General features: G+C 48.7%; 1 protein-coding gene across 1 annotated transcript in view; it reads right to left on the reverse strand.

Annotated features, from left to right (window-relative positions):
• ADAM12 (ADAM metallopeptidase domain 12) overlaps window positions 1-13,274 on the reverse strand; it is a 388,630-nt gene that overhangs the window by 113,973 nt on the left and 261,383 nt on the right. Inside the window, exon 5 of the mRNA XM_070470396.1 lies at window positions 11,682-11,758. Coding sequence (XP_070326497.1) covers window positions 11,682-11,758 — 77 coding nt within the window. The remainder of the gene's footprint in view (window positions 1-11,681; window positions 11,759-13,274) is intronic.

Consider the following 13,274-nt stretch of genomic DNA (forward strand, 5'->3'; position numbering starts at 1 on the left):
GTTCAGGAAGGCCCTATGCTTTGTTCACATGTCTCTCCCCATCCTGGCCATCTGTGGCTCCGTGATACCAAACGTAGCATTAAGAAGATAGCTATGCTTCTTTTGGAGTGACAATAATGAAGAAAGAATCCTTTGTGTTAACATTTACATTCGGGAATAAAAGTATAAATTCTTTTTAAAAAATTATTTTACTTTATTTATTTATTTGGGCTGTGCAGTATCTTAGTTCTCTGACCAGGGATTGAACCTGAGCCCCCTGCAGTGACAGCACAGAGTCTTAACCACTGGACCACCAAGGAGGTCCCTAAAAGTATAAGTTCTTTTTAAAAATAGACACATATGCTAAATATTTTAACTTGCAGAGACAGAAGGTGGCATGAGCTCACAGACCCTGAGGCATGTCTGACCTCCTGGAGAAGGACAGAGCCAAGGCTGTGTCCTGCTGTTGTTCAGTCACCAAGTTGTGTCTTTGCAACCCCACGGACTGCAGCACACCAGGTCTCCCTGTCCCTCACTATCTCCTGGGGTTTGCTCAAGTTCATGTCCATTGAATTGGTGATGCCATCCAACCATCTCATCCTCTGCCGCCCTCTTCTCCTTTTGCTTTCAATCTTCAATCTTTCCCAGCATCAGGGTCTTTTCCAATGAGTCAGCTGTTCACATCAAGTGGCAAATTATTGGAGCTTCAGCTTCAGTGTCAGTCCTTCTAATGAATATTTAGGGTTGCTTTCCTTTAGGATTGACTGGTTTGAGCTCCTTGTTGTCCAAGGGACTCTCAAGAGTCTTCACCAGTACCACAGTTTGAAAGATCACATCTGTACATGACTACTGGCCTACAGGAACCTTTGTAGAGAAAGTGATGTCTCTGCTTTTTAATACACTGTCTAGGTTTTTCATAGCTTTTCATCCAAGGAGCAAACATCTTCTAATTTCATGGTTGCAGTCACCATCTGCAGTGAACTTGGAGCCCAAGAAGAGAAAATCTGTCACTGAGGCTGTGTCCTACTTCCTGGAAATGAGCCATGTCAGCTTCCTTCCAGTGATGGGGGAACATCAGCCTACAGGTTGGTTTTTGTCTTTCTCTTTACCAGCGTGGAACAGGAAATTCTTTAAACAGGCTCTTCCTGATGTTGAAATTAGTTTTTCTTTAGAGAAATGGAAATTTGGGTAACAGCAAACTGGCAGCTCCAAGAGTTCCCACACACTTTGCAGCTTCTGTTACCAATCAAGTTGACCACAATCATAAATGAACACAATTTTCATGCAAAATTCATCTGATTGTAAATAGACACTTAAAACACAGTGACTCCTAACCTTTTTTGAGACATGAAACTCCTTATACTCTTCCCAGGAGAATTCACACATACATAGATCCATAATATTTTGCAGAAAATTTAAGGAGATTCAAAACCATGGATGAGGTCCATGGACTCCAGGTGTAGGGAGTCAGTTCTCACACATGATTTATATAGCCTCAACCCAAGGATTTGAGAAATAGCTTAGTCTTTAAGTAACAGCTGAAAAAGTCAGGTGCTCCATCAGTTTCTTTCAGATAATCTGAGCTTGTTTCCAAAGGAAAGAGATTGGAAAATGTCTTCCACTATTGCTCCTTTATTTGTTCAGCCATTCACTCATCCTGCACTTAGTGATAACTTACTTACAAGTGACCATTTAATCATTCTTATATTTTAATGGAATGACTGTATTCCAATACTCAAATGGCATAACAGGAGAAGGTATGAATTAGGCAAATATTTATTTTGAACACAGCTGGTAAACCCACACACACTAATCAGTTCATTATTATTCAACTGGCTTACTCCACTGGTCCTGTTTTGTGAAGTCTCAAAAGCGGTGGAAGAAACAGCACAGTCACATGCAGGCTGATCACAGCCTGACTGAGCTGATCACTGAGACACACGAGGCTCTTGGAGAACACTGGCGAGTGAAGCTGTGTGTTACCAACGCCGACGGCATAACTGTGCAGAGACCGGGAAACAATGCGGGCTGGAGTAACTGAAGACGTTTTGGCTTATTTCGAATCCCACAGATTGATAGAAAGTCATTACTTAGAGCTGTTCTCTTGTACTCCCTGGCCCCTTACCACTCCCCCACCCCCTCCAACGAGTGTCTTCAAGAATCTCAAAGTAGACCATACAGACACACAGACGCAACTCTGGTCATCAACTCTGGGGAGGCTTGCAATGTTTTTTTTTTTTCTTTGAAAAGTTCTTTATGAACTAAAACTTAGACTCCTAAGTTAAGAATGGGCAGTAGGGGATTTCTGTTTATTAAAGTTGATTTTGTAAAAGCCTCAATTAAGAAAAAGCTCTTTTAAAAAAGAGGCCAGGGCAAAGTGGAAAATGAATAATACACTTGGAGGGGAAAGAGAGATTGGCGAGAAAACTGACTTTCCAGCCTCAAAAAGAAAATGACACCAGCATCTCTTGTATGTATTGCAACATTTTCTATTTTGCATTAGATTTCAATAAGCTGAACACTTACAGTAAAACATGTCACCAAGTTCTAATCACGAGAAGCATATGACTGAAGAAGCTTTTCTACTTAATGGAAAATTTCTAGAAATTGTTATTCAGTCATAAAATTGTTCTGGTATCTCCTTTTATCTTTTAAGTCATTCAAGGGCCAGATGTTGAGAAACTGGGGTGAAGTTTTTCCCTTTGCTGCAAACCATTGGCAGCCTAGAATACATCTTAATTAAATAATTGCTTTGGACTGTCTTGTGTATAATTAATCACTTAGCTCTAGAGATTGCTGGAAACCACAGTGGACACAAAATTCAAGGATTCAGGGTTTCCGAGATTTAAAATTTGATGTTCTCACAGCCCTTTCTGGCCCCAAGCTAGATAAGCAGATGTGATTTAAGTTGCATGTCATAGGTAGTTCGTTGTAAACTTGGAGTTGGAAGTATCTCAGAGTGAGGGATTTAAATCCAGCAGACTTCGAAAGTGGGGCTCTTTTCCCACTGGTAGAGGTGGGGGGAAGGTTAGAAGTCAGTTTCCAGTGTCTGGGAGAGATGAAGAGTGTGGGTATCTTCTCCCTGGGGGGATTAGGAGACAGAGGGGACACTGGACCAGCCCTTATGGGGAGGGTGAGGCCACCTCCCAGGGCAGTCAGAGGTGGTGAATGGGGGGAGAGGGGCTGGTTGAGGGTAAGGAGGGCCGCCCCCATGGCACCCTGCCTAGGATACATCTGGTCATTTTCCCCACTGTCAGGGCCACACAGGTAGCTGGAGGTACAGGTGGGACCCAACCTTGACCCATGTATCTGAAGCTTGAGGTGGTCAACTCCCACACTCTCCTGCCTGCCTCCTTCTGGCACTGTTTCAGGAGGGATGTGGAGCCCAGAACAGGGCTGACCTTGATGGAGGGCAGAGGTCAAAAGGAAAAGGGCCAGAGAAGTGGAGCTACTGCTCTGAAAACAGCCAGCCTTATTTTAAATGGTAGAATCCTACTGTTTTTCTTTCAGTGGAAACAAAGAGAAATCTATTAAAATTTTTAGTTGATTCTGTTAGCTTTCAAAGTGATAACTCAGGGGACCTATACTTCCTCAAGATAAGTTTTGTTCTTCTTAAAATTCAGTTTTTAATCTCCAAAGCAATGGTGCATCAGGCAAGTAACACAGCTTAATGGTGCTGTTCTTATTATGATTTTTCATACCACTCCCAGGCAAACAGGGAGGGGCACATGGATTAAGACGATGATTCAAAAATATGAATTAACCTGGCTTCTTCCATGTTCAACTGCTAACTGAATTTTCTTGGAAAAAAACTTTTAGGCTCAACACTGTGCTGCCAGGACTTCCCAGGGGGCTCAGAGGTAAAGAATCTGCCTGCCGATGTAGGAGACACAAGGAATGCAGGTTCGATCTCTAGGTCGGGAAGTCCTCTGGAGGAGGACATGGAAAGCCACTCCAGTACTCTTGCCTGGGAAACCCCCTGGACAGAGGAGCCTGGTGGGCTGCAGTGCGTGGGGTAGCAAAGAGTCAGATACAACTAAGCACGCAATTTGCGCACACATAATGTGCTGTCAATCATGAGTTGGCATGAAATTCAATTTCAGTTTCTTTATGGGAGGAGCTCATGGGTAAAAATAATATCCCACCCCATTTGTGTTTGAAACATAGGGATAGCAGCAGTGATATTAGCAAACCCGTTAGTATCATCAAGCATTAAAAAAAAAACTTTTTTGGTTGTGCCACAAGGCATGTGGGAATTTTTGTTCCCCGACCTGGGATCGAACCGTGCCCCCTGCATAGGAAGTACAGAGTCTTAACCACTGGACTCCCAGGGAAGTCCCTGGGCTTAATTTCAATAAATAATTTCCACGTGAAATACTCATGTGCAATCAAAACAAATACTCATTATCCCCTACTGTGTGCAAAATGCCGGGCCGTCTCCCGTGGTATCCATAAAGATGTCTCACCTGTGGTTCCTGTTTCAAATGTAATTCATAGCCAGGTTTGGGAGACACGACCAAAGAGGTAAAACAAACCGTCATAAAGGATTTTAAGAATAGCTCTTGCTGGCACATCGATAATAAAAATAGCAGCTATGATTGATGGCTACCCCGGGCCAGGCTCCTTTTAAAAATAATGGCTCTATTGTGAACGAATTCACCAACCATTAAGCTTCCTCTTGTAAAGCATGCAATTCCATGGGTTTTAGTATATTCACTGAGTCGTACATACAGCATCCCCGTCTACCTCTGAACACTCTCATCACCCTCGAAGCAAAACCTGTGCCATTGGCAGTCATTGCTCATTACCCGCCGCCTCCATGCACCAGGCTCTTGAATTTTGCAAATGTGATTAATTTCAGGATCTCAAGATGAGATTATTCTGGACTCTTCCCTGGTGGTTCAGATGGTAAAGTGTCTGCCTGCAATGCTAGAGACCTGGGTTCAATCCCTGGATTGGAAAATACCCTAGAGAAGGAAATGGCAACCCACTCCAGTACTCTGGCCTGGAAAATCCCATGGACGGAGGAGCCTGGTAGGCTATAGTCCATGGGGTCGCAAAGAGTTGGACACGACTGAGCGACTTCACTTTCAGTTGCAAGATGAGATTATTCTGGACTTAGGGTAGAACCTAAATTCAGTGATGTGTGTCCTCGTAAAGAGATGGAAAAAGGAGAAGCAAAGGGACCCAGGGATGAAGGTCACGTGGACAGAGGCAGAGATGGCAGAGATGCGGCCACAAGCCCAGGAATGCTGAGGATGGCCAGGAGCCAGGCATGGATGGATTCTCCCACAGAACCTGCAGAAAGAGCTAACCCTGCCAGCACCTTGATTCAGACTTCTGGCTTCCGGAAACCATGAGAGGAGACCCTGCTGGTACTTTAAGCCCCCCAATGTGTGGTCCTGTGTTAAGGCAGGCCTAGGAAACCAACACGGCTCATGGTCAGACCTGGCTCCCCAGCCTGCTGCCCTGTTCTCGGCCACTCTGGATGGTCAGCCCCTCTCCTGGGTCATCGAGGGCTTGTGCCAGGGTGGGCACCACTGACTTCCAAGTGCAAAATGCCAGAGAACTCAGAGCTGCCCACAGGCCGGCAGTCAGCCCGTGGGAAACAGGGGGCCTTGAAGGGAGTTCTGGGGGCACCTGGAGATGTGGGGAAGTTGGGGAAACAGGTGAGGGGTTTAAGGAGCAGGACTGCAGGTGAAACAAAGGTCCAAGGGCGCTCAGAATGCGGTGGCTGAGAGCGACACATGTGGATGGACAGCAGGGGCCGCAGAAGGGGGGCGGGCACAGGACCCAGACAGCGGTCAGCCACCGGCAAGGCACTGACCTTGGCTGTAGCCCGTGGGCTGCCCCTGTGGCCACATCACTTCCTGTGCCGCACACACTTCCCGCAGATGACGATGCCGACTCTTCAGGCACCTCCAACCCCCACCCCCCAGGACCTGGCTCCTGCTGGCCCCTCTTCCTCTGCCTTCCCCGCCTCCATCCCGGCCTCGATGAAATCCCCTGGCTCCTTGTCTTGTAACTGCTGGTGACCTCCATGCTCTGGCCTGCAGGATGCCAGCTGCCTTAGGGCTACATCCCCCACCAGAGGCTTCCACCATCCCGGGCAGCGCTCGGGCAGAGGCTTCCAGGCTGCCCCATAACCTGTGAGGTCCACGCCTGCCATCCCTTCCTGCAAGGTTCCCTGGGCCCCTCTGCTGAGCATCTCCTGTGGTTCTGTGTAACCCACTTCGTGGCCCTTGCTTTGTTACATTAAAATGATGTTTGGCTGGGCAGGGTGGCATGTGAGGAGGTGATGGATAAACGCCCATGGAAACACTGTTCAACAAGCATGGGAGTGAATAAGAGGCGCTGATGTGTAGAGCTTATGGAGCTGTGTGGTTTGGAGTGCAGAGGGTGGCGGGACTTAGATGATCAAGCAGTGTTTTTGAAACACGACCTTCTGGAATGTGCAAGATGGTCGCGAAGGGAAGGGTGGAGGCAGGAAGTGTGGGTGGAAGGCAATTTAAAAACCTGGGCGGGAGGGCTGCTTGGGGTTGGCGATGGGGAAATGGGGATGGGGAGATGCTGTAAGCGGGGTGCGGGGGAGGCAGAAAGGGGCTGGGGGCCTGCGGGAGGTAATCAGAGACCCCTAGGCACCACGCTTAGGAGCCTGGGATGGGCTGGACCTGTAATGGAAAAGAGTTCATCTGGGGATGGAGGAATTGGGATTTGGACCTTCTGCGCTTTGAATGAGATCGGGGCCTGGGAGAACTGAGACTTGACCTTGGTGGTCCTGCAGGGTGGGGACCGGAGCAGCCTTGAAGATGGTGTGGATGGGCTCCGAGCCCAGCTGTGGCCCCCCACGGATGTTTACAAAGGATGATGGAATGAGTGTCTCCATGGGAAGAAGGTGAAGGGAGTGGAAGAGCCCTGGGCAGAGATGGTGTAGCCTGTGGGGTGGAGGAGGGCCAGGGTAGCCCAGACGGACAGGAGCTACAGGAGCAGAAGGTCACAGAACAGAGGTCAAGGTCAAACTCGAAGCTAATTTCTTTCTTAATATGATCTACTACACTTGAAAGATTTTTTTTTAAACATTGGACTGGCTAGGATTAAATTTCACTGCCCACCTGATGGCCTGGAGACAGCATATTGACTCCACCAGCATTTACTGAGCAACGTGCCAGGTTCTGGGCAGTACCAGGGTGGGCCCAGGGCCCTGCCTTTCTAGCAGACAGGACAGCACGGGCAGGGCCATCTTCAGGGGTCTGACTTTTCAGCCCCTTAGACCACTGTGCCCTGGGTCATCTAGGGTGAGCTGTGAGACTGGAGAACCCACATTCACCTGTATCGGCAACACTCAAGTCCAGCTGCGCGTTGCCAGGGAGGCCAGCGATCCCATAGCGTCTTCACCCCACAGCGACCCTTCACCCCTTGGCGAAGGCTGGTCCTGCAGGAGGGCTGGGCCTTATTTCCCAGCTCCAGTCTTGCTCCCTCCATCTTGTTTTCCTCCTAAGATCCTTTGTTCACTTTCTCAACTGAGATTTCTGGTCGACTTCTTCAAAGGGATCAATTCAACTGTTTGTTAAATTATAAATAATAACACTGCATTGAAGCAGAACTTCTTTCTTTCTTTTGAAAAAAGTGATGGTTCTGTTTGCCCTGATCACTAAATTGCAAGTGGTTACTTTCATTATAATGGTTATTTCTGATTCCATGGACCATAGCACTAGTCAACTCCGTCCTTTGAAAAATAAGTTGATTGGATATTTTTCAATAGTAGTTGGGAGGCAAGAAGTATTCCTGCATTTTGTGTTATGTTCAATTTCATTATATAAAATTTAGTGCAGTAAACTTTATATTACATAATTAAAATACATATAAAACATTAAAGGAACACAGCAATGCATATACTTATTCAATTACCAAATAAGCTCACACCTGAGTATTTTTATTTAATTGAATTTTTGAAAACATCTCATGCTGCCTCCCACATCTAAGACGTGTGACAGCCTATTGTATAGTCAAAGCTATGGTTTTTCCACTAGTCATGTATGGATGTGAGAGTTGGACCGTAAAGAAGTCTGAGTACCAAAAAATTGATGCTTTTGAACTGTGGTGCTGGAGAAGACTCTTGAGAGTCCCTTGGACTGCAAGGAGATCAAACCAGTCAGTCCTAAAGGAAATCAGTCCTGAATATTCATTGGAAGGACTGATGCTGACGCTAAAGCTCCAATACTCTGGCCACCTGATGCGAAGAGCCGACTCATTAGAAAAGACCCTGATGCCGGGAAAGATTGAGGGCAGGAGGAGAACGGGACGACACGGGGTGAGATGGTTGGATGGCATCACTGACTCAATGGACATAAGTTTGAGCAAACTCCAGGAGATGGTGAAGCACAGGGTACCCTGGTGTGCTGCAGTCCATGGGGTTGCAAAGAGTCAGACACGACTGAGTGACTGGACAACAACTAAAAAGAGCTTGTCAGACAGTTCGCGAAGGTCCTTACAACAGAAGAGGGAAAGCACAGGGTTTGGCGACGGACAGTAAGTGAGCCAAGGCAGGATGAGTGGGGATATAAACAAATATCTGTGAAGTGCCTACTATGCAACAGGAAGTGTCCTATGCAAGCAAGGGCTGTTTATGATAGTACAGGCTAGATAGGGTTGAGTTGCATGGCAGGAGATGTCTAGGAGGTCCAGGTGGGCTTCCTGGAGGAGGCATCATTTGTTTTGGGCCCTGGTGGGAGGGTGAACCTCCCAAAGCCACTGAGAGGTGGGGAGAGGAGTGCATCCCAGGCTGAGGCACAGCTAGGGTAAAGTCAGTGAGACACGTGTGAACATGTTCTGGGAACAGCTAGAAATCAGTGCAGCTGGAATAGGGGGGCTTCCTCGGGGTAGAGGACGATGGGGCTGAAGAAGAAGGTTGGATCCAAATTGTGCAAAACGGCTAAGTGCAGAAAAAAGTCTAAGAGGAGTCGGAGTCAGCCAGATTGGGGTCTGAGATGGAGCTTCGCCTGTGACTGCTGAGGGCCTCTGGGTAAACCACTTTCCCAGGCTTTGCTCTCTCATCCGTAATCTGAGGCATGTGTTACCTGCCCACGGCTTAGTGGGCATCACGCGAGAATGTGCTGAGGCTCTGTCGGTGCACGAGACGCCTCTCTCCCGAGGCAGCAGTGACCCGGAAGGGAGCGACAGCATCCTTCGACGTGAGCGTCTGCAGCCCCGAGCTGCAGCATCGGGACCAAGCTCCTGGTGACCCAGCCTCAGCTGCTCTGGAAAGCAGAGGCACCACCGCCCACGCCACCCTCCTGAAAGCAGGAATCGTGATGATGGCAAAGGGTGAAGTCTGACATAGCCTTAGCCTGCCTGGGAGTATCTGTGTGTGTCTGTGTGCAAGAGCATATGTGGAAGCCTGAGTGTGCAGGTGTGAGCGTGTGCATACTTGTGCTCAGGTATTGTAAACCCCCCTTAAAAATGCAGCTGTCATTACAATGAATGCCTAGTCTACAGCTGTACCAGCTTCCTCATCTATCTTGTGAATGCTTTCCTTACGTCTGTTCAAGCAAAAAGGTCATTCCTTACGAAATGAAGCCTAATTCTAACCATCATGCCTGCAGGGGATGGGAAGACTATTGGCTTAATCCAAAAATGTGAGCCCCCGAGACTCCTTGTACCAGGTTTCTGAGCAGGAACTGAGAGGTGGGGAGTGAGAGCACAGGAGACATGTGAGAGACAGGTGCTTTCCTGCAGGATCTCATGCTCTCTCTGGCCAGGGGGGTGTTTGTGAATCAAATCAGGACACGGGGACAAGGCTGTCTGGATGCTCCAGTGGGAGCGAGCCAGGGCTGGACATCCCTACCATCACAAAACACAGCCGCTGAGCTTCTCTCGGGGGGCGAGGGCAGCATCCTCTCCCCCTCATTAGCACAGTTTGGTTCCCGTGCCCGACAGTGCTGTGGAGCATCCGCTGGTCACGGGGATACTCCTGGGCTAGGGACTCGGGAGCCGGGGATGAGGCACGCAGCAAGCCAGAGCAAACACGAGAGAGACCAGGAGAACCAGGAACGCTGCGCTGAAACCGTGCTGAGGAGGGCAGGGCATCTCAGGGAGACATACCATACGGTACAAAATTAACTTATGGCCTGAACTTCCCGTTTGACTTGGAGTGCTTTCAAAGGAAGGATAAGCCCCATGGCTGCGTTCATTGTTATGACCTATTTTCCACGTTGCACTTCGTTCCCTCCATTAAAGAGCTGTTTCCTCTTTAATCCCCCTGTCTACTGGGATCTCCAGGCCTTTCTCTCTCCTTATCTGTCCCCCTTCGAGACTCAAATGAAGAAGGATGACTTGTTTGCTTCCTCCCTCTTTTCTCTCTTCCAGGATGGAGCTCTCCCTGCCTGCCCATCTTTGATCAGCCCTTTTTGAAGCAAAGCAGGATGTTCCTTCTCTGCTTTTTCTCTGCAGGACTGTAATCTGCCGGGCTCTAATTAATGCGTCCCCCAGGACGCTTGACTTTTCCTCCACATTCCTAGCTCTGAATGTATTCTTGGGTCACACCATATTTCACTTGATTTTTAATCCCTATTTTCTTTCTCAAACTCTCCCGGGCTGGTGCTACTCCAGTTGCGTCTGTATCCCCCCTCGCAACTGATTCTTCCGCCAGGGAGCAGTTGATCGAATACAGATTTGTCTCCGGTCTGATTCTCCCCTCGCAAGATCACAGAGTCGACTGCATAACTCCGGAATTTCTCTGTTGACGCACGGTCTGCTGCTTTAGAAGCACCAGCACGAAGATATGGGAAGCTGACATTCTCCGCAGGGCCATCCCCACGCAGGGAGCTCCGTCAGGCTTCCCACCCGGCCTTGGGGGTCGACCCCAGACTATGCAACACTTGCTCCCCGACTTTCCCCAAAACCCTGGCCACAAGTATTTCACAGGATCCCTCTGCCAAACTGTGGTCTGTGCCAGGTACCCGGGAGGGAACGATCTCCAGGTGCCAGAGACAGGAGGTGGGCCACCGAGACTCAGACCCTCTGGGGAAGCTGGTCCGAAAGATGGACCCCTCTGTGTGGGGCCCTGATAGTTACCTGCACCTTTGCGAGGGGGCCCGGGATGAAGGATGCAGAACAGAGAGGCAGCAGCAGGGCCACGCGCAGAGGGTGGACCTGTCCTACTTAAGTATTACTCAGGATGCTCTGTCTACCCAGTCCTTCATCTTCGTGATTTAAAGCCAGTGAGCTAATATCACTGGTTTGGCCACACCTGTACTCAGCTCACCTGCATCTGCGCTCTGTCAGTCGCTCGTCTTGTCTCCTAGTGAGAAGAGGCCCTTTTCATTTTTACGAAGCAAGCAGTTGAAATGCAGATACCTAATGTCCTATTTTTTTAACACCAGGAATTGTTTAGCATGGAGCCACATGGACAAAAGACAGTCCCCAAATCCTTGGATGCTGAAACGCAGCCAAGGTGCAGGCCTGAGGATGACCTTGAAAGAGGGGCAGCCAAGGAAGGAACGCTGCGGGGGGCGCGGGGTGGGGGCAGACAGGGGTGGTCCTGACGGGGTGGGGGGCATGGGGCTCTCAAGCTGTCACGTGAGGACTCCTGGGTCCTGCGGAGGCAAGGCCCACCTACCACGTTAGTGCTTTAGAGCGACTCGAGAAGCGGGGTGGTCTTAGCTGTGCCTAAGAGCAGAGTTGTCACTATCAAGGTCACTTACCTGAGACCAGAACAAGTGCTGAGACTGACCGTCGAACCGGAAGAACCTTGCACGTGCCCATGGTAGTAACAGTGACCCTGAAAAGACGAGACAGCCGTTCAGTCTCGATGCCATCCTGCCCACTCACCATAAACCCACCATCTCCAACCACCTGGCTTTCAGCAACGGAATTCCCTCTGGCATAAGATACTGAATCAGCAGTCTGAATGTTTCATGCCAGCCCCATGTGACCCAGCCAGGATCCATGGCAGGAATATCTGATTTGCTTAAGAGATTATCGGTAGGGTCATTAATCGCATTCTGGTTTCATTTTCATCTCTCTGAAACCCTTCAGGAAAACCCTGATGCAGAAGGTTTGACACAGTCCAGCAGCTGAACAAATCACATGGCCATTGCCATTTTCCACTCACGTAAATTGTCTTTTGTAATGAGACGAGGAACCGTATGGGGTATTTAAGCACACTGTGAGATGCAATAAAGTGAGGCCTAAATCTATGCTTAGGAAAACAGAAAAGGGGATGGGACGAAGGAGGGGTGAGGAGAGAGAGAGGGTTCCTGGACGAATTGCCCAACTGGGAGCAGAAAAGCTCTCTTAGCAGGAGAGAAAAATAGGAAGGTCTTCTAAGGCAAAAATCCCTGGGTGACGGGCCTGCAAGATTCCATTTCTTTAATCATGTCACTTGCAAAAAGAAATCACAGCATGGACACCTCCTTAGTGAAGACAGATACCTGTCGGAATCAAGGTTAATTTTATCGTTGAACAAAGGTCACGTTGCAGCCCCAATTAAGTGGCTGGCTGGCTAAGTGCACTCAGCGCTCCTCACTGAAGGCATCCAAAAGTCAGAGGCATGTGGTCCCCAGCAGTGGGCTGCATCTTCCAAGGGGTAGGGGAAGTGGGCACTGGAGTTTCACCCTCACCACACAGCTCCTTCGGTCAGGACTCAGTTTTCCAGGGCAGGGCTGGGTATCCCGTTGTCCTGCCTGATAGAGACACGTTCTAAAGACCACCTTGACTATGCTAAGAAAGGGGGCTGGAGGAGACTGAGTGGCCAGAGAAATCCGATGATACCGTGAGAAAGGGGCCACGATGATCTCTTTGTCAGTGAAGCGAGGACAAAATTTGGGGATCATCTGACAGGCAGTTGGAGGAAGGAGATGGGAGTGCTGCAAAACCTTTGTTCTTTGGACTTTCTCTTGTTGATTTTGGAAGTCCAGTACATAGTCAGGATACTAACACTTTGCCTGTTACTATGTGAAAAACGTCTTTTTACCTGACTTACGGTGTCTTTTGCTGTACAGACTTTCCAGTTCTCCTAAAGTCAAATTGATACACCTTGGGCATTACTTTAGATGGCTTTCTTCAAGGTTATACAGATGTCCTCTCTTGTTTTCTTCTATTTCTATAGTCTGAGGATTAGCTCTTTAAAGTGGAATTTATTCTTGCGTAGGTAAGAGGTTGAAATCTAACTTGCCCCATGAACCAAAGGCCAGCTGTCTTTCACCACCACGTTCCTTTCCTTAGTCCCCTCGTGTATTGAATAACCACACGTGTATCTGGCTCCACCTCTGTTCCGTGCGCTAGTCCACTGAGGC

This window comes from Odocoileus virginianus, chromosome 7 (genome assembly GCF_023699985.2).
Source record: "Odocoileus virginianus isolate 20LAN1187 ecotype Illinois chromosome 7, Ovbor_1.2, whole genome shotgun sequence".
Taxonomy (NCBI): Eukaryota; Metazoa; Chordata; class Mammalia; order Artiodactyla; family Cervidae; genus Odocoileus; species Odocoileus virginianus.